We start from the raw sequence: 23,797 nt of genomic DNA, 5'->3' as shown, positions 1-23,797 counted from the left end.
TAAAGAGTTAATATTATAATATTTTGAAATGCATAAACATACATAATTTACAAGTATGATTAATGTTTGTACACTGGATCTATAATTTCTGCTATACATATAATTGAACATTATAAAATAGCGAATTAAATATAACTATATAAATGTACATTAAACTTACTTAAATAATTACATAATTTTAAAAGAAAATTTTTTTCATACAAAAAATCAAAATAAAATTTAATTAAAACTTAATTAAATATCCACAAAAAAAATATCATTTTTTCTAAATGATTTTTTAATCGAGATCAATTAATTATTGTCACATTGAATGATATTATGAAAATTTTATTTGATTATATTTATTTGTTTATTAAAAAATTATTAAGCTAACTTAATTAAAATTTAATATAAATCATGAAATTAGAAATTAAATAAATTTATTTGATATCAATTAATTTATATTAATTCTAAGTTTAATTTTATTTCAAATCAAAATTAAATAAAAATTTTTAACTTAAATTGTTAACCGATTTTGAATTAAATCGGTTAATTGAATTTAAGCTAATTTTTTTTTAATTTGACTATAACTATAAATCTGATTAAAACTAATCTAACCTAAACTCCCTGTTTCAAAGAAAAGTTTTTTAATAATTTTTTAATCAACAGTAACCGTTAAATAAAATTTTATAATATTACTATAATATTACTAATATTATTATAATAGGATATTGACCTTGATAACATATTAAAAAAATTATTAGTTAAGATAAGGAGTTTACAAAGATTTTTTTTTAAATAATTATCCAACAAATTTAAATTTTACTTTCTCTAAGAAAAAATATTCAAAAAGAAATAATAATTTAAAAGATAAATTGAATTGTTAAAATGAATTCAATTAGGCAAATAATTAAAATTGTAAACAAGATTAGACAATACTTTAGATATAATTTATCATAGAAAAAAAAATAAGATTTAATTCACAATTTAATATAATCTAAAACTCTTCAAGACAATGATAATCGGAGCTCAAGTGGAAATCGGTGAAGTAATTGCTAGAACGCTCCTAGAAAAATCAGTCAGCAAACACTCTTATTATTAATCCCGATGAGTTAATCGAACAGGCGTTCACAAATTCCCTTTCACTTTCTGAGATGTTGATATAGTTTTAATCGAAGTATGATCAACTGAGCAATTGATAATTTACTTATGAGATGTGTGCGATCATTTTGCGAATATGTTTTCTGAATTTTTTTTGAGGTTTCAGAAAGAGGAGGATTATGAAAATTAATAAGATACTTAGATTTGAGAAATGTAAATATTATTCTTGTTAAATCTTGTTAATTACAAAACAGCTTGTCTGGTTAATAATTTAATTATTTTGCATTAGAAATTTCAAAATACACATAATTTATATTTCTTCTATACTTATCATTATAATTATTATGTGTATACATATATAAATATAAATATAAACATAAATTTATCAAAGTTTTTTTTTTGTTTTTTTTATTTTCTTTATTTTTTTTTTATTTGTAAAAAATCAACGAAAATAAACTTTATTTCAATTTTTTAATTAGATATAATATTTGTTTTCAAATAAAATGAATTTAATTATTTTTTAAATATTAATTCAACATATATTGTAATACATATATTATATTTATTTCATAGAAAAATAAAATATATGTATAAAATATACAAAGAAAATGAAAGTATGCCAGTTTGTAAAATCGTTACCCTCTTTATAGTAGCCTATTTCTCCCCTGTAAATCAGAGTTTACTTTCGTTAATTGAAACGACCATGAAAGGAAGATGAAACGCTTTCAGTTTTTGTTTTCCTTTAAAATAGAATTAACCAGGCTTTCGATCAGCTTATCGGCATTTACATCTAAAAATACATGCTCAGAATGGATAAATTTAATATAAATATTATATTTGTAGCAAACATTATTGTTTACTCTTATTCATTTTACTGATTATTCATATTATTATGACATGATGCATATTATATATATATATATATATATATATATATATATTTTAATCAGATTATTACTAAATATCAGATCATCAACTAAATCAACTATATCAAGATGATAATATTTAATATTATTCATTTTTTCTTTTTTTTTTCTCTTTTTTTTTTCTCTTTTTTTTCTCTTCTTTCTTACTTTTGCGTATATTGCTAAAATTAAATATAAATTCAATAATATATATATATATATAATAGAATCGAGATCAATTAATTTCATTGAAAATAATTATTTATAAACATAATTTATAAACATTAGATATAGAAATTCTATTTTTGTTTAAAATTTAGTTCATTAAATCCAAAATTTTAGAATAAATTTTATATTATATATACATACATATATATATATATACATATATATACATACATATCATTATAATTTTATTACATTATATTATATAATCGATATATATTCGATGTTATTCGATTTTTTCTAGATTTCTTATATCGTTCTTATATCGTAGAATTTAAAATTATTTCTAAACAACGAAGTTATTATTCTTAAAATTGAATTATTGAAGTATATTGAATATACTTGAATTGAAGACTATGTTCAAATCAATAATCATCAAAGAGAATAGAAAAGAAATGGTGCATTGGAAATACAGCTTATCGAGAAAATAAAGCATAAGACCGTTTTTGCCATAGCAAGTACAGAAAAAAAAAGCAGGAACGCTCTTTAGAACGGCCAAACTAAATTATCAGATCTAATAGTAACGCCGTTATATTAAAATAGATTTTCTTGCTGTTCAAAAGGAGAGAAAGGTAGGTTGTCATCTCCGACATAACTTTGTTTCGTGCAATTCCCAATTTAATCATGTCGCACTAAAGTACATTTTTTATTTATTTTCGCTATAAAACGGTACTCTGTAATATGATACTTGTTCATATTTAGTTTTATTGCCATAATTATTCTTAATATGTATTTTGTAATCTCATTTAATTCATAAAATATTTATCATACAAAAAAAATTTAATTTAATTAAATTAGATGATTAGAAAAGAGAATGTTTCTTTTTTCTAAATATTAAATATGCTTCTACATATTATAATGTATTATAATAATAGGAAATTTGTTTGTTTTAAATAATTTGAATTTTGTTAAAAATTTTATTTTAGAATTTTTATTTATGAGAATTATATTTTATTTATATACTCTGTGAAAAATGATCCTTTTAATCCTTCGAAATTCTATGTTTGATCTAAATTTGTATATATATCGTTTCGTTTCTTTCTTTTTTTAAAGGAGCTCGGTGTGAAACAAATTTTTCAAGATAATTTAAACCTAAAATTTATAAATTTGAATTTTACTATTTAAAAAATTTGCAAACCAAATTGAATTTTAATATTTATTTAAACTCTTTCTTCTTAAATTTAAAATCAATATTAATATTTTTTTTCTTGAACAAAGTTTAAATGACAACGCGGTATAACTGCAATGGAGAAAAGCTTAGAAATTTAGGCGGGGCGAATCTGAAAGCGAGACAGAGGAAAGAGAAATCGTTAGTGGTTGAAGGAGAACGGGGCAGGAAGAAAAAATATCGCGGGGGGTGAATGAGCGAGGCGGGTTGAGTACGTAATCTGCTAATGGACTCTCCCTTTCTCCCTCTCCTTCTTTTTCGTCCAAATTCACCCTCACTCGGCGTACAGCTGCCTCTAACCCTCCTTCGATCCTCCTAGACTCGACTCATCTTCCGATTCTCTCTACTTTTTATTCTTTTTTTTTTCTCTCTTTCTCTTTTTTTCCTTCTTTTCTCTTTTCCTTACCTATGCGTGGCTACTACTGAAACTATAAAATGATATTTGAAGATATTGGTGGATTGTAACTATCATGGGATAATAAAAATAATAAAAATGGATTTTTTAATATTTATAAAATTTCTAATTGATATTTAAATGATTTTATATAAGATGGCTTCAATATTATAACAATTTGATAAAAGTTTATAATAAAATATTTTTAATTTTTAATTTTATTCTAAAAAAATAATATATTTATATTGATTGATCAGAAAATCATAATTATTGTTAATATTCTTTTAAACTTTTTAAAAATCAGAATAGATTTCAAAATAAATGAATCATATCGAGTTAATTGAAACCAGTTGTAAGGAAATGTATCTAGTTTTTAATTGAACTTTTTAAACTTTCGTTATACTGTTATATTTGTTATACACATAAAATCATGATTATAATATAATGATTTAAATGATTTTTGTTGATTAATTTATTATTTTTTTTACATATTATTAAAGTTTACTGGAATTTTTATATTTTATTTGTATTTTTTGTATTTCTTTATATATTATATCTTATCTTGTGTATTTGTGTATATGTATATATGTTTGTAAATAATATTTAAATAAATTGTTCCTATTTTTAACTTATATTATATGTACAGTTTAAAATTAATATTTGTAATTACTGAATTTATATAATTTATTTTAATTTGAATAAGTAATGAATAAAAATAATACAAGTATTATTTCATTAATGATGAACTTCATTTCAAGAATTTTTTTTATTTTTTTCTTTAAAAATTCTATATTTAACATACTTTCAAATTTTTATTATTTTTATTAGCATAGAATTATTATTAGCATAGAAAGTTTCGAAATGAATTTTAAAATTAGATCATTTAATTTTTTTGCGCAAATTCTTGTATGTTTTCTCTTCACTGCTAACAAATAAAGGTAAAACTTTTAACTTCAGATTTGTTAATATCAAAAATATATAAAAATACATATATGAAAAATAAATATAGAAAATAAGAAAGTAATGAAAACTAAAAAAAAATAATATTTAAAAAAAATTCTTTCTTTTTTTATGTTTCAATTTAAATTCATTTTATATAATAAAATAATAAGCAATAATTCAATTCACAAATATAAAGTGGACTATTAATATTTATTTATCTTAAATAAAAATGTTATGAAATGTTAATGAAAAGATATCACATATAATATGAATTTAAATGATTGCTGAAACATTTTATGATTGATCACGAATATATGTATCAGAGTATAATTTTGAAGTATATAAATTTTTACTAATCTAAGAACTATTTTTTTAATTTTAATTAATGAATCATTGGAATAAGTAAATCATTATATATTTTACGTATATTTTTTATGCTATATTTTGGCTTATTGAATTTTTCTTTTGAGTTGAATAAATATTAAACATTTTTAAAAATATTTTATGTCACAAAATAAATTATTTTAATATAAAATAAAATGAAATGCTTATAGAAAAAAGTATTTTTTTAAATATATTATTTATTTATTATTTATTTATTTATTCTTTCTTAAAATCATTAGACTGAAGTCGTATTAACATATTATTTACTGGCTCATAAAAATAATATTAATGTGAAAAAATAAAATAATTTATATATTTATGATTATTATTTATTAAAAATTTGTCTATTTCTAGATTAACTTTAATATTAATATTTTCCGTATTATATTTTTGTGCTTATATTTAATTATTTTATATAATTATTATATAAGTCAATTTTTGACTTTAAAAAAATAAAGATTTTGATTTAAAAATATTTTATTTTAGTTAATTTTAGCGAGAACAATATTTCGATACTTGTAGAAAATCCATATTTTCCTTCATAATTAAATATTTTTTAAGATTAAATTTTATTTTCTCTTAATATCAAACTTAAGACTTTTATATAATCTTATTTTCTCTTAACATCAAATTTAAAACTTTTATATAAAATGAATTTGATATTTATTTTTTTTTTTGTTTGTACAATTTAAAAAAAAAATGTTTCAATTTAGCTAATTTTCCTAATAGAATATAATATTTATGATTAATTACTAAAATTTATTGAAAATAAAATAAATTTATTTGAAAATATAAATAGTAGAAAAAATGTATTTTGCTTAATTTCTTTTGCAAATTAAAAAACATAAAAACATATGAAAAAATATAGGTAATAATTATACACAAGATAATCTATAATAATTGAATAATTAAATAATTGATACTTAAAAATTTTTAACAAGATAGAGATATCCGTAATAATAGTCAACGATAATAATGACAACAGTAATGGGAACTGCGGGATTGAAGCAGTATTTGATCAGGTTGGATAGGGTGCTGAGTAGGAATAGACAGCACGGCTGCTTCTGTTCCCATTCTGCTCAGTACCAAATTTCACACTTATCTATTATCCTTCCATAATGTTTCTTGTTGACAGAGACAACTTTAAATGGCGCAAGGAAAGCATACAATGATTTTCTTCGCAAAATATTCTCAGGATTTCAATTTGTTCTTGATTTGATTTTGTTATTTAATATCAAATTTTTTTTTATATATACATCATGTGATATTTATTTAAAAAAATATTATAAAATTTTTGACAATGAACATTTTTTTTTAGAATTTTTTATTGTTTTCTTTTTAAATCTTTTGTTTAAAATATATTTTTCCTATTTGTTAAATTTTTTCGGAAAAAATATTTATAAAATTTTTTAAACATATTCATCTAAAATAATTTATGAAAAAGCAAATGCTAATTAATTTGTATAATATCAAAAAAATTTGGTAAAATTCAAAAAAGTTATTCAAATAAAAATTTACTTACAATTGCTATTCAATACATTCCGTTTTTTTTTTTTTTTACCAGAAATCATTTTTTGAATAGTTTTGTTAAATAATTTATTGAATAAAAGAACAATTGATGATAAAGTTTCAAAGCACCCTATAGATTCGCATCCTTCTGATTCTCAGTCATAGCAGGACTGGATTGTATGTATAGAGTAGTAGGATTCACCTCATCCCTCGGGCTACCGAAATCCCAGCGTGAATGCATTACGCGTCAACGAACTCGGAGTAGCAATATCCTGAGTTGCTGAATGTTGGAGTATGGGGATTATAATACATTACCAATTCGAACGCCTCAACCATTTGACCTTGTTTCAGATTTTATTTCGCGTGTTGTCATCTCATTCATTGGATTTCAATGTTTTATTGTAATAGTTTGTACGATTGTACCCGAATGCGTAACAAAATTTTTATTAAACTATAATTGCTCTTTTTATCAAAAATAGATTATTATATATATATATATTATATATTATATTATTTTATTATAATATATAAATGATATATAATGATTTTAATTTTAAATTTATCTAATCATATATAAAATTAAATTACAATAATTTTATTAATTTTTTATGCTTTTTTATACTTTATTTATGCTTTTTATAATTTTATATATCATTTCTCATATTATAATTTAATATCTTATAATTAATATCTTATATTCATTATTATAAATTCTTATAATAATGAAAATATTTTAAATATTAAAAAAATAATTTCTTTCAAATAAATAAAATTAAAAATAATTTGAATAATATTATAAGAATAATATTTTTTCCTAAATTTTATCAAAATATATTTTATATATGAAATATATAATTTGTATGTACATCGTATTATATAGATCGTTGTTGATACTATAAAAAGTGAGGGCCAAAAAGGGGATACTGAAATTCGGTAGCGGAGACACTTGTCAATGGCAGGCCGGGGGTCGGTTTCAGGGGTTTCAGATCTAGACGATGATTCTGTAAATATTGTAACAAGTGTGCCATCATTGCCACGCCTGGCATTGATGTGCTTTGTTAATCGATTAGTTCATCGAAAATTTTTAATTGTTGAAATATTTGTTAAAATATTTTAGTTTTTATTAATTTATTAATTTTCACTCATTAATGATTCTTTTAAAATATATTAGTAAATTGAATTTACTAAATTAACAAAAGAATACATTGGATTCTTATATGTAGTCATATCATTACATATTATAATTGATTTATATGACAAATATATTAAACTTATTATATCGATAATTATTAATTTGTTAATTTTTATATTCTATTGTATAATTTTATTTCATATATAAAATAATAATAAATAATTTTAGTTATATGCATATATAAAATAATGTATTACAATCATTATTATAGTTATCGATTTAGACATTAATGAAAAAATATGGTATTTATCGTTTTTCCTCGTGAATTTTTCTAGACGATACACGGTTGTCATTTTCACACTTTTACCATTTCGTTGTGTAAACATCCATTGTAAATGCAGTGAATGATACTTCTGTCAGACACATTTGCCACTTCCAGAAAAGGATTTTGGACTTTAAATGGATCTTTTGCATTGAATCATAATCTATATGTATAAATAAATATTTTCGAAGAAGCTAACTTTGAATTTTTAATTAATGAATTAAAGTTTTTAATTAGTGAATCATTGAATGATATAAATATATTTTGTGATGTGAATTATATTAGATACAACTTTTTCTATCAATTTTTGTGTTACGTTAATTTACAAAATCAATTTTTATTGATTTTTCTTTTATTCATATATTTAGAGCAAGATAAAAAAATTTTCATGAAATAGATTAGATTAGGGATTTAAGTAATTCTTTCAATAATTCTTAATAATAGAGATAAAAAACTTAGGAGAAAAATTTAAATAATAAAAATAAAAATTCATTAGATTGATAACAATTGAAAATACTTTTATACAATATATTAACATAATATGCACGTATATTTTTATTTTACAATTTTTTATTTTGATTTATAATTGTTTATTTGTTGGAAATATTTTATTAAAATATTCTTTATAAAAGTGCTACAATGTTTATTTAAATAGCTTAAATAAAAATAAATTATTTTCATAATTAATTTTTTTATAATGATTTGTGTGTGTGTGTGTGTGTGTGTGTGTGTGTGTGTGTGTGTGTGTGTGTGTGTGTGTGTGTGTGTGTAACATTACTATGTATATGTATAATATAATCTTTATAAATCCTTAAAATGAAATTAACATAAATGTATCTTATATCTATGATAAATCAATTTAATTGTTCATTTTATATATATATATATATACATAAATAGAACATGAAACATTATTCTCCAAAGTAATCCATAAACGTACCCATATCCGTTCGATTGGAAAAATAGCGTAATGTTCATCCATGAATATGTAAATTAATTTTTTTGATTAGTTAGTTGGAGATCCTTGGTTGCACCTTAATATGCACTACGAAAGCTGGTGCAAGGATGGAGGCAAGCACCAGTCCATCTAAAGATATGCACCCCTGTGCTCTCACTATGAAATAATCATATGGTTAGCTAATGGTAGTACTGGGGTAGCGATTGCTCTGGCTGCTGCGGCTTCCATAAGGCGTTTGGGGAGAATAATAAATAAATTCAATGTATTTGCTCGAACCCTCCACAAATATTCAATGATAGATCGGAATCTTAAGGGGAGGAAGGAGGGGGAGTGATGATGCATGGACCAAACCTTAGTCATAATCAGTGAAGATTAAAAGATCAAATCTTTCTGCATTTCTTCCGAATTATTGTTGTCATACTGTTTACTTAACTAGTGTACGAAATTACAATTTATATGTAGCGGATTTTCACTTGCATATATTTGTAATGCAGTTTATAAATATAAACATAAATGTTAAAAATTATATATATAATTTCTATTACATAATTTTAACTATATGATAATGCTTTGCATTCTGGTTGAAATTTTATTTTGTAAGTTAGCTATTATTATTTCTACCATTTCTATTCTTAAGAATGTTTTCATGAGCCAAACTATCAAATTAGCATTTTTAATAAAAATAATTTTATATATCTATTTTTATTTCAATCTTAAGTATTAACATTAATATTTTAATCTATCTTTCTATTTATTTCATAGATCTTGTCTTATAATTAATCAATAAAGAAGGGATTATATTATATTATCTTTATTGTATCAATTAGAAATTTGCAGATGTTGATATAATTTATTAATTTACTAACTAAATATTAATAATTAAAATAATTATTATATTAATTAATTATTCTTGTAGTCTTAAAGTTATTAAAATTTTTAAAAAATATTTCAATTTTCTTAATTTTTTAAGAGAGAATATTCTTATTCTATATTTTCTATTGGAATTATTTATCAATAAAAACAATTTTATTTATCATAAAAACAAAATTTCGAATATCCTTAATTTTTAATATAATAATATAATATATTTAATATAATTAAAATTTAATATAATAATTTTAAAAAATTAATGAATTTGAAAAGAGATCTTGTAAATTCTAATTATCTTACAGATTTCTTGCATCTTGAATTTTAATCATATAGATCAACTCATTCGAGCAAAATTATTCTACACCGAGACATGTCCTAAAGCATGGATCCCTTGCTGGCTATCATTCATGTTATTATAGGTTATAGGGTGTATCTACAATTTGAGTGGTTCTAATCCACGCGTGCATCCCGCTGCATTTTATTAGCGTATTTACCGAATCCCTTGGGATACTGACAAAAGTATCGGTATTATCGGTTGTTCGTGTTCGTACATTTCGTCGTTTCTATCATCACAGTGACAGAGCTTAAGCGTCTTTGCTTTTATATCTATCGATGAATTATGCAACAATGAGATGAATCAATGTTGCTTGCAATGTTTTCTCTCCGATCTCTCATCGGATTTGTTTCATTAGTGCTAAGACATAAAGATAAATAAAACTTAATTTTTCTAAAAGCAATTAAACTTATTTATCACATTTAATAATATATATATAGATATATTTTTTTAATCGATTAAATTTTAGATTATATTTTTATAAAAGAGCTTTAAATATTATTAATATATATTTTTATGTATTCTACTCTATTTTTTATAGCACTTCTTTGTTTTATATTTTTTACAAAAAAATATATATATTTAAAATTTTAAAATGTGAAAATGTTAAAAAAAATTATTGTATATATATATATATATTCTATCAAATTATATCTATCATTTTTTAATATAATATAATATATATATATATATATTATTTAATATTAATTTTAATAAAATTTCCAAAAATTATTTTTTATTATATTATTACGTATATTTTAACGTTTTAACAGCCATAATTTTAAAAATACACAATTTGACTTACTTTTTATCAATATCATTATTATATTCAATTTTTTTTTATCTTTTTAAAAGTATATATTTATTTTTGATAATTTTAAATAATTTATTAATTAATTAATAATTTATTTATCAATTAATTTATTAATTAATATTTTTAGTTTTAAATTAATAAATTATTTAATTATTTATAATTATTAATAATAATTAATAAATTATAACTAGTTTTTTATAATTATAATTAAAATCAAAAAAACAAAATAATTTTGATGATTATTGTAAGAAAAACTGATTTTTTTAAATAACATTAAAAACTATTGCAAGATATAATTTTTGAAATAAAATGGAATTCTAACACTACGATATAAAATAAATAAATAAATAAATAAAATGGGAAATAAAATTATTAAAGTTACAGAAAATAGAGAAGATCCATATAATAAAAAAGAATTTTTGAGACAATCTAATATGATTTAAAAAATATAAGTACAATAAATCAAAATCAAAATTATTGATCTGTATCTGTACTAATTGTAAATATCACATGCCATTTTCTCGTTGACTGAATTTTACTTTTGAACTCTTGTAGCCGTTACAGGTCTTTTCTCTTACTCGTTAATCGCCTCATTGAGCATCACTTTAAACAGACGCACCTTCAATCGCTTGTAATTAATAGCTCGCCTAACCCCCTTATAACTCCAAGCGACATATCCATCGGGTGACTATGGTAGCACGGGATCATGCCATTATCAAGTCCTAAGTAAGGGTTGCCTTTTCTATCAAAAAGTCTCTGTGTCACGGAGAACGAAAGTCCGCGAATGTATGCGTGTCGAGTTCAGTATCGATGGATTAGCTTCCAACTAGTTATGATTAGAGGAGACAGTTGGCTCTCGACCGGACTACTTCATATTCCAATACTCATCGGCGTCAGGCGAGCGCAATTCGGCCGTGTCGGTGTTTCGATGGAAAGGGGGCAGCGATAATACGCACTGACAGCCGCGCACCCTCGACAACCCTGTCGCTGGGGGGTCACGAGTGAAAGGAAGGGCGGATGGGTGCCGTAGGAGAAAAGAAAAACATATACAACAACCCGATAGAATGAGCATCGCATGCGCCGACGCTTGTTCCCTCTTCTGACGGCCTGTGCGCACAGAATTACCCACTGATGTTATAATCCTCTCGTGTTACGCCGTCGCACATGCTGTCCTGTAAGCAATACATTGTTTTTTTTCTTTTCTTTTTTTCTCTTTCTATCTTTCTGATCTTTGTGCCTGTTACATCTTTCCTCCCTTCCGTCGTTTTATGACGCCAGATTTATCGATACCCATATGCACATTTTGCCATCGCCAACGAGAAACACAGTATAGTTTGTTGCGTTGCTTGCTGACTGGGACAGGTCTTTGTTGAATCGAGACAGCCGGAATTAACGAACGATTGACGTTAGTGTTACTTCGGTGTCAATGCCAGGGAATTTGAGCACGTTGACAAAAACGAAATGACAGTTGGATGTGATATTTTTAGAATTTTTATTTGAGAATTTAAGAGAGATGAGCCAATTTTTTGGAGAATTGATTTATGTTGTCGAATAATCATAAGAGAATTAATTAAAATTTTTGGATTTAGATTTTATTCTGAAAAATATGATAATTATTTACGAAAATGATCAGCCTCCGTGACTTTTAAAATATTTTTTTACACCAAGTATAATATTTTTTAACATTTATCTTATGAATTATTGTATTATTGTATATGTATATTAAAAAGTTCATATTCTATATGTATATTCATAAAGATTTTACTAATTCTTAATTTTCATTAAAAATTATTAATATAACTTAATGTAACTAAATTTAGACTATAAAATCAGAAATTAAATAAATAATTTTTATTGGCATCAATTATGTTAATTTAATTTTACTTCATATCAAAATTAAATAAAAATTCATTTGATATAATAATTTGTATTAGATTTGGGCTAGTTTTTCCAAATATTATATTATGAAGTGGCCAATTATAATTATCTGCAGTAAATTTGATTAAAATTAAATTTAAATTATTTTATTCTTAAGAAAAATCTTTAATGAACAATCATTATATAAAATCTTTATTATACCATTATTCATAATAATGATTTTAATAATATATTAAAAAATTATCAAAATTAGAGAATAGTACTTTTTTTATATAGTTATCGAAAATATTATATAAATATTATTTTTAAATGATTTTTTTTGTTAAAATATATAAAAATAAAAAAATGCACAAAAATAATATCTATTAAAATATTATAAAAAATTGTAAATATAATATCAGCAAATAAACAATTTTTTTTTTCAATTTTAATAACTATAATAATTCTTATATCATTTGTATTTCAGATATTTAGTAGCAGGAGGATTAATAGATCGAGTATCTTGTCATAGTCGAGCTTTGATCGAAAGCGATTTTTTTGTGGAGCAAGACCACGAATCGCTAGTTTTATTATCCTCATACGACTTGCTGTTTCGCATCTGCTGTCATTTAAAGAAATCAACGGATCAAGAGATAGGAATTATTAATGAGAGTAATAACAACGTTGAACAGACCAACGTTGAGTCGCATCTTCTCTCAACGTTGTCTTCGACTGAAGCTGCGGGTGCGATTAGTGCACTCTACGCAGCAGTTGCACTCACGCCACAAAATCAGAAAGGATCCTCTCCTACTCCTAATCAAACTACGATATCACAATCTACGAGGATTCTGATTGTTCGCAGTCTTAGGCTACTCAAATCGATCGCCGGATTAAATATTCAAAAATTACAGGTAAGATTAGATATAATTGCTAAAATATAGTAACTAATGTAAATTTTATTTAAAATGTGAAGATTATTGTCTATAAAATTTTTCTTTTCTTAAAAAAAAAGAAAAAAAGAATCAAACAAAAAATTAAAACTAAAAAGTTCTAAAATATTTAAAAAAGTTTAATTTGTTCATAATGATATTCGAATTAACAAGATCAAATTAATAAAATCATTATTTGATATAGAAGAAAAAACAAAAGTTGCTCAATTTGTCTTATACAATAATTAAAATCTTTATCGTAAGAATTATTATTTGTGGCTAAAAATCTAAATTTATTTTCAATATATATTACAATATTCAAATTGTATATTTAATAATTTTATACATTTATAATACAATTATAAATACATTTCAGAAAAAAAAATTTTACCTAGAAAAACAAAGCTTGATTCTTTCTTCCCAAGCATCGATAGTCCTCTTTATTAGATTGAGTACCGTAAAAAGTGCAATAGAGATATATCGTGTATCAGAGGGGTTCGTCTGTCAAGATGGAAAGCCCTCCCGTGAAGTCTGCAATGATCAAACCACGAATTGAATCGAAAGCTCGCGCCCCCATCCACAAAAACCATAAGGGCTAGCCTGTGTCCCATAGGAAAGCCTGCTGAGTCTCATGGGGTACCGTCTCGATTATCCTTGCGGTCCATACAGGCAACGTTTGCCGAAAAACCAACGTTTATTATCTATTCTCTTTGACTTTCTAACAACGATGTCTGGCTGTTCTTTAATCTCTATGGGAATCTGTCTCTTGCTCCTCAAAGAGATTCGAATCGTTGAATAGAGGTGATAGTTTATGACTTATCGTCATTTTCTGAATTTTTGCATCGAAATATTAATCTTTTAATTATATAATTTAATTGGAATTATAAAATAAATAGAAATATAATAATTATTGGAAACTGAAAGCATAATATGATGATAACTTTGAAACATATTGTTAATGATAAAAGAATGTTTATGAAAAATCAAAATTTATGAACAGATTAAAAAAATCTTTAAGAGAGACTTGTTTCATTTTTCATGCCATAATGTTTATTAAATTATGAATATTTTATATTTTTTTACATGAGTTATCATTGAGTATTAAAAAAATGAAACAAGTTTCTATTTAATTATTATATTCATAATAATTTGATTTTATAAATATCCGCAGTTTAATGATAACAATCTGACGATTTTTCTTTATATATACATTATATTATGCAACCGTTTGGGATTAGAATTATAATCTAATAAAAATCAATTCAAATTAAGTTATTTAAAACATTAAAAATAGAACATATAAAATTAAACATATGTTAATCTTAACTATTTTTTGATAATAATTTTGTAAGAAGTAACGAAAAAAATCTTCTGAAGGTCACATAGAAGATTGACTTTGATAGCGTATATCAAAATTATATTATAGCGTATATTAAAATTATCGGAAATAGGTTTCCTTAAGCTTTGGTCCTTTCTCTAAATAATATTTATGTAATATAATACTTCAAGATCATAGCATTTATTCCATAATTTTCAACCTTTTGAAGCATATATTATATAATGATTCTTGATATATTAAAAGTTATATTTATATTCTACATCAAATTTTTTTGACTTGAGGAATTTTTCTCTAATTAAAATATGATAAATATTTGCAATAATAATGAAAATTACATAATGTATAATTATATAAATTACATAATTTTCTTAACAAAAGAAGATTAAGTCATCTTATCAAATTCAAATTTATTTAAAAAATACTTGAAGCTTTGAATCTTAAATTTTTGATGATTTTTATAAAACTGGTCTGTACTTGAGAATCTCTCAGAAATATTTATAAGATCAATTTATCTTTTAAGAGATAAGAGATTTAAAATATCTAAATATTAATTTTTATTTCGAATAATTAATTTTTTAATATTAAAAATATGAAAAATATAAATAAATGTTTTATTTTGCAAATTTTATTGTGAAAATTGAAAATTAAAAATTTTTTAAAAAGTATGATCATATTTTTATATTTTTAAATTTTATTAACCCATCAAAATTTTAGCTATCAAATAAATTTTTATTTACCAGATCTTTAAAATGAATATATCTCCATTAAGCAAATGGAGTATCTCCAGTAAGCCGCGTTTTGCTATTATAGAATTATACTCAATAGTAATTTATATTTATCAAAAGATTTCACTATTTTTTATCAATGATATCTTTTTTGATAATCAGATTGGCATTCTCGATTGTTTGTTTATTATTTATAAAAATATGTCATTGCTCAATGAAAATCACGAGAAAATGATGGTCTTCCTACATTAGGAAAGAAAGCATTAACGAATCAAGAAAATAGATAGTATTTCTATTTAGGAAAAAAAGAAAAAATGATATTTAAAATTATTTCTTTATGCTGAAAATAATCATTTTAAGTCTTACATAAAAAAGAAATTGGATATACAAGTCAAGGAAATATTAATTATTTTATTTGATATTTATAATATATAATATAATTATAAATAATTATAAAATTTAATTAAAAATCTCTTATTCTAATGACTAAATATCTCTTTATTAATATTATTCATTTAGATTTTATATGAAAACTAATATTTATTAACTGAATCTCTGATCACTAACAATAATTTTTCACAAATTAGAACTTCTTTATTCTTAGGAATTATCAATTTTTATTATTAAGTTTCATAAAAATAATTTTCCTTTTATTAAATTTTAAAATATCTTTTTAAAATATCCTTCCAATTTTAGTTTTACTGATTGGTTCAAAATACAACAAGGAGTGCGATTGATATTATACAATTTTTCTGTAATGAAGATAAAATATGATAACTTAATAAGATGTTTTAAAAAGAAATAATTAATTTGAAATATCTAAATTGAATATTCATACTTGAATTTTAGAAATTTTATCTTAACTTTTTGATTTCAGAATCTCTTAGGAGCAGAAGGTACCAGCTTGCAATGGCGACTGATAACTAGTCATGTGATAACTCGATTATCACGAGATCCAATATCGCACAAGCTGGAAATTGGATCAGCGCAGAACACTAGTAGTACTTACATTCTGTCAGAATTATTCCAGGTTTTAGGATATTTTGCAGTTAACAATCCAGAAAATCAGGTGAGTGCATGTTTCATAAGTAATATGAAATAAGAATATTTTTGCAAATATTAAAAAAAATATTTTAAATTATCTTTAATAGAAAGTATCTATTCCTGATGAAAGAAGAGAAGTTTTTTTTCTATATGTCAAATCAAACTTTCTTATTCATGTAGATATTTCTAAAATTAATAATTATTCATAATTATACATTCAAAATATATTTTTATTTTTATAACAAAACATAAAATGATAATTATAATATTAAAATCTTTATAATCAAATCCTTAGAATAGTTTTTTAAAATATTTTAAAAATTAATTTTAGAATGAGAATAAATTCTTTATTTTTATGTTCATGAAATATGTTGAATGAAAAGTTAATCTGTATTTAATATAGAAAAAATTATGGATATATATATATATATATATATATATATATATATATATATATATATATATATATATGGTTAAATAATATATGTCTTCAATCTAAATACTTTGGAGATTAATGATGAATTAAATTTTGCTTTCGTAATTATCAATACCTTTGAAATTAATTCAGAATTATCTTTAAAATTAAAATGCGGACGAAATATTATGAATAAAATATCACTAAATTTTTAACCCAATTTAAGGAATAACAAAGATAGACATGAGACAAGCTTTCAGTAATATAGTAAGTATAGTAATTATAGTAAGTATAGTATAGTATTCAGTAATATATATATAATTATACTTTTTCACTAGAAAATTTTATATTTTAATAATAAATATAATGAAATCTTAATTAATTTGCGATTAACCGAAATCTCGATCATCCAAGATCTTGATTATTCTGTATTTTCAGTTTAACAAATAAGAATACGAATATATTTTAGAATAAAACTCTCGAAAATTACTATCAGGAATTATTTTTTACTAAAGGATATTTATTGAAAATGATTATTTTCGAGAAATTGCTCTTAAATATTCGCACCTTTATACTTATTTCATATCTTTTCTAGTTTTTTAATTTAATTTTTACTTTTCATTCATTAAATTTCTCTCTCTTATTTTGAGTTGTTAAATATATATATATATATATGTAGATTTAATTATATTCAAAATGAATATAATTGAAAAATAAGTTGAAAAAGAAAGAAATTTCTACAAAAAAAAATACATTTTTAATTATTTTTTCATGGCCATGATTTATTCGAGCTGTTTATTCATTAATTTACCTTTATATCATATAATTTCTATTCGACAAATATTATTCATAAACTATTTTATTCGATCTTTATATACATAAAATTTGGAAATTAATATCGATATTCAATTTGAAATAAAAGTAAAGAAAGAAAAAAATTACCAATTGTATTACAACTTCAAACCGATTCTGATAGATCTCAAAAAAAAAGAAAATCAAACATAACACGCATAAATCGTGCAATGTCGTTTTCCAATTGGTCCCCTCGCAATTTACCAGCCGGCAGTTAAAGGTTAAAAGCGTTTTTCCGCCAGTTTCCCCGTTCCATATCGGATGCACTTTCGGTAAGCAAAAGCAAGCAAGCAAGCAAAGCGGACCTCCTTAAAAAAGGCGGCGAAAGACGAATGCGCAACGTCGTCGGTGCACTCAACGCTACACATCCCGATGCACGCAGTGGATTGATGCACCCTCCTCGCCAGCGCGATGCAAGCGCATCGTGCGCCTGCACGAGGCTGACGTATGGAATGGAACCGAGTAAATATATCTTAACTACATTCGGCCGTATATTGATGGGAGGTCCGCTGAGTGTGTTGTGTCTAACAGCTTCTTCCTTCTTCGCTGCATGTTGCGGACCGCATTTCACGCGAATGTACCGGGTGACCCAATCGCCCATTCCATGATGGATGATGTCAGGTGCTCTGGTTGAGTTTTAATTTCGATCCTCCAAGCATTGCTAGATCGTTGCAGATAAATTTCCAACGTGTCATCGATCGATATTTTCCTCGATACGCGATATTAAGATTTATTAATAGAATGATGGATTTTACAGGCTTTTTTATTTATTTAATGCATATAATATGTATTTTTTCTTCTTTACAGTTATTCGGAATAATATGAAAATTTATATTGTTAATTAGAAAAATTTTATACGATTTTTACAAATAGAAAATTGAAGATGTCACGAATATTTGATGAAATATTTAAATGAACACCTTGTTAGTTTGAACGGAATATTTCTTGAATGGACTTCTAAGTTAGCATTATGCTCGTCTTTTTTCGATTAATCTATTCCTATTTTCATGTTATTTCAAATTCAAGATGGTCGAATTCTTAACTGCTTTTTTTTTCTTTTTTTTTTTTTTTTTAGAAATGATCTAAATTTAATTTGTTTTGTCGTATAATTCTTAAATACATAGATGCGGGTAATATCGTAAAGTGTTCTGAAAATTAAAAATGTTCTTTTTATAAAGTTTTTTCTAAAATTCTTTTTATAAAATTTTTGAAATTAAAAATATTTATTTCAAGAAATAAAATTCATTGACGATTATCGACATCATGCATTTATTTTTTTCATTCGTTAATTATCGTTTGTTCTTGATACCTCATTCGATCGTCTTCTCTAAATTCCTCTGAATATTCTTGCAGTTGGTATGATTTATTTCTGTATGTTTCAGTATCAATATATATTATTACCATAATGTATGTGAATATATGATAAACATATATAATTTCAAAACTATTTGATAAACTATTTGAATATCTATAATTATTCAAATTATTTATGAATTTAAGATAGTCAAGTATATAACTAAATATCAAGAGTAATTGGATCTTATCGTATTGTCGTGTTAATTTATATTTTATATTACAAATGAATTGAAAGATTAAATGTAAGAACTAGACAACTCTATTTTTAATAATTTTACAAGAATTAAAAATATTTATTTGAAAAATTAAAAAATGGTATAAAATATTTTTTCTTATTAATTGTAATCTCTTTGATAAATGCATTCTACTTTATAACAAGATTTTTTGTATTTATATAACAATAAATAAATTTTGAAATCACTTAGTTTTTTATTATTTTATTAATTATATAATAAATTTATGTAATAAATTTTATTAATTTAATGTTTTTTATAATTTTATTTAATATATATATATATATATATATATATATATATATAAAAATATTAATATATAATTAATATATAATTAATATATAATATAATAAAATATATATATACAAATATTTTAAAAAAGCATGAAAGTTTATATTTATTACTGTGTTGTTATTTATTTAATTATATCTTCATCTTCTATTGATTATTTTGATATATTTTTATAATAGTATATAATAACTATCATTATATTTTGAAATTTTGTTTCCTTATATCAAAATAAATATATCCAGATGATTCCGTTTCCATAAAGAAATTAAAAATAAAGAAAAGAAATTATAGAAGGAAATTATTAGAAATACATCATGAGTCTTGAACAGTAATGTGAACTTTTTTTTTCTTAAATAAACATATAATAAATTCTCAATTTCAAAAAATGAAATTGTTTCTTACATTCAATTCTTCAATTATTTATATATTAATATTTAAAACAATGATAAATTAATTCTTAATGAAACATTTTTAAAAATACTAAGATAACAAAAATTCTATGAGAAAAAAGATATGAGAGATTAATGGTAAATGGTTTTCTCTCGTATTCATCGAGATATTTCCAATCACAAAACAAGTATGTGAAAATATCTAATGGTCTGACGCCTTTCAGAATGTCGCGACATCCTTTTTTTCCGCCCGACTATTGAATCCCATTTTTTGATATCGAATTCTCCCTAATCAGTGAGGTATTCAATCTATGTTGGATGATATAGAAAAGGAATGGAGAAGAAAGATTAGATTTAATACAAAATGTTCCTCGGTCGTTTCGTCGCGACAGCTTTTGTCTATCATCAGCCTAATTGTTCCACTTAGAAAATCTTCTTTTATTTTTAATTGTCTTCTAAAATATCAGGTAAAAATGTATCATCGATAGAAATAAGAGAAATTGGAGAAAAATTATATTTTAGTAACAGCGATTTAAAGTAACTTTGAAAATTTAATTTTCAATTTATTTAAAAAAAGAAAATTAAAAATAATATGAATATAATTGAGAAGCAAATGATAAAAATATGATAAAAATATATGAGATACATGGTAATCGTAAATGTTATAAGCAATTTTATACTATATAAAAATGATCTTAAAATAACACGTAAAATAATACACTAAGAAAAATTTATCAATATAATGTATTTTCTTTTTTTATAATATAAAATAAAAATATTTTTTGTAATTATTGAAAAAATTTTAGATAATAAATATAATATTATTTTTAAAGAGAAACTTGTAAATTCTAGTTTTGAAATACAGATATATTTATTCAGTTTCTTTTAATTCATTTTAAAATAATAACGTTTTTATAATAAAGTCTCGAATGATTCTTAATTAACTGAATTTATCTAATTGAAATGCATATTTGAAAAATCGTTGAAGCATTGCAATGGGGGTAATAGATGAAAAAATAAAAATTTTTGTAATGTGGGTATTTCCTGTACGAAACCTTTTCACAGGTGCAGAAACTTGATGGTGCATGTAGACACTTGTTGAACCGCAGATGTACTGCACATTTTCTTGTTCGTCGAACTAGCTTGTTCCGACACCTGGATTATAGATGTATCGTTTCTCAGGATATTTAAAAGAATTAATGAGCTCGATACTCGCATAAGTTGTTTTAATTAACATTTTTGTTCCTTAACGACTTATTTGCTAGTTTCTTCATATGGGTATTTTGCATAAAAAACAAATCTTTCAATAAACATTTCTTTTAGGAAAATTCCATATTGGAGATAATCAATTTATAATTAATTTCTTTTTTAATTTTTTTATTATGATATTTTATTAAAAAATATTTTATTATATATTTATAAAAAATAATTTTAAAAACTGACAATTTTTTAAAATTTTAAAATTATATTATAATAATTGAATAATCTAATAGGATATTGATTATCAAATATCTATTGTTCAATATTTAATATTGTTAACAAGAATTTTATTATTTATTTAAAATTTATTATAATTAAATATATATAATATATATAAAATTTATTATAATTAAATATATATAGTTTTGGTATTTAAAATAAAATTAATTTTTTTCGTAAAAAACTGGTAAAAGATAAATATAAAAAATGTGAAACATTGCTTTATTAAAATATGTTTCAGTTAATACTTCAATCAGCTGGGGCTGGTCCAAGCGTACTTCAACAACTATGCACTCTTCCATTTCCATTTTATGGAGCTCCAGGATTAACATCGTACATTTTTCCAACACTTTTGGCAGCTACGCACCAAAATCCAGAGGCTACAGCAATTCTTTCTTGCGAATTATCTTATCAGGTAAGTCTATTATTTTATAAATAATTTTCTATTTTTATATTTTTTTTAAATTAAGAATAATTATATAAATATCTTTTTTATTTATATTTTTATTATTTTTTTATTTTTTTATTTTATTAGATATTATTGTTGAGCAAAAATTATAATTTTGACTAATTTAATATATTCAACTAACATTTGAAAATAAGAAATATAAAAATAAAAAAGAAAATATAAAAAAAATCTATTTCACAGCTACTGGAGGAATACAGAAATTCAGATGATGGTAAGCTGAATACGTTAGTTCGTTTGCTGAAGGACTCGGCTGGTCCATAACTGTTCCAATTAGGATTCGATTACTGTGCTTAAGTTTCTTTAAGTTTTTTCATTATACACGATGAATTTTATGGACGTAATTAACTGCAGAACCATTATTTTTGTTCCGTTTGAAACAAAAGGTTCGAGTAACAGTTGGACGAAAATTGTTGTTAGGTACGTCCATCGTTGAAAAGCTGTTTCACATGTATCGAGGCTGGTACTCGACACCGATATATTGTGTATATTGAATTAACTTCCATTATGCATGGAAGATAATTCCGAAAAATTAAATTAAAAGATTGGCAAAAAAATTGAAAATGAGAGCTAAATTTTATATTACGATTAATTATATTCAATAATCAATCAATCGAAGAGTTTTTTGCAGAAAGTGATAATTGCAGAGAAAATTAATTCGAATGGATTTTTTTTCATTCGAAACGCATTCATATATTAAATCTGTAATGGCTATTACAATCTTGTATCAGGAATTAATAATGCTGCTAATGATTGTCGATTTATAAATTTTTTTTCACATAAAAATACTTTTATGTTAAAAAAATGAAAATTTAATTCTTGTTTCAATCATATATATTATTTATTATTAATATTGTTGCTTGAAAGAAATAGATATTAATGTTTTTTCAATTAGATATAAATTAAGAATTTTAATATTATTATTTATTTTTTATTATATTTGAGAATTATTAATTACTGGAATTTTGAACGTAAATATGCTAATTATCGAAATATATGTTAATATATCATATGCATTAAAATTATTTCTAAATTATTTCTTCATACTCATATTCTGATATAGTTTCTTTTTTGCATATATTCTCGTAAAATTACTTCATAATATAATATTTAACTTAAATTATATTTGAAATATTTGAATATGTTAAAAATAATTTTTCTTTTATTATTATTTCAATTTATTATTATGATAAATTATCTTCTATCATTGAAATTTATTTTAAAGAATTATCGACAATTTTAGCAGTACTTTGATAAATTAATGTTAAATAAATTCCATTTTATATAAAACTAAATAATATAAGAATATTAATAAAAATATTTGAAAATATTTTTCTATTCGCAAAACAGATATGATTTTTTCTCTATAATAATTTATTACGAAT

The 23,797-nt window shown here is 22.7% G+C and overlaps 1 protein-coding gene across 3 annotated transcripts in view; it reads left to right on the top strand.

Annotated features, from left to right (window-relative positions):
• LOC413873 (S phase cyclin A-associated protein in the endoplasmic reticulum) overlaps positions 1–22,949 on the top strand; it is a 40,901-nt gene extending 17,952 nt beyond the window's left edge. For all 3 annotated transcript variants that reach the window (XM_026441683.1, XM_026441682.1, XM_026441684.1), the window contains exons 12-15: positions 13,382–13,805; positions 16,765–16,956; positions 22,188–22,361; positions 22,596–22,949. In XM_026441683.1, coding sequence (XP_026297468.1) covers positions 13,382–13,805; positions 16,765–16,956; positions 22,188–22,361; positions 22,596–22,676 — 871 coding nt within the window. In that variant the 3' untranslated portion in view covers positions 22,677–22,949. The remainder of the gene's footprint in view (positions 1–13,381; positions 13,806–16,764; positions 16,957–22,187; positions 22,362–22,595) is intronic.
• Positions 22,950–23,797: the final 848 nt, after the last annotated feature.

This window comes from Apis mellifera, linkage group LG7, assembly GCF_003254395.2.
Source record: "Apis mellifera strain DH4 linkage group LG7, Amel_HAv3.1, whole genome shotgun sequence".
In the NCBI taxonomy this organism is placed as follows: domain Eukaryota; kingdom Metazoa; phylum Arthropoda; class Insecta; order Hymenoptera; family Apidae; genus Apis; species Apis mellifera.
This window is presented reverse-complemented; position numbering and strand designations above follow the sequence as displayed.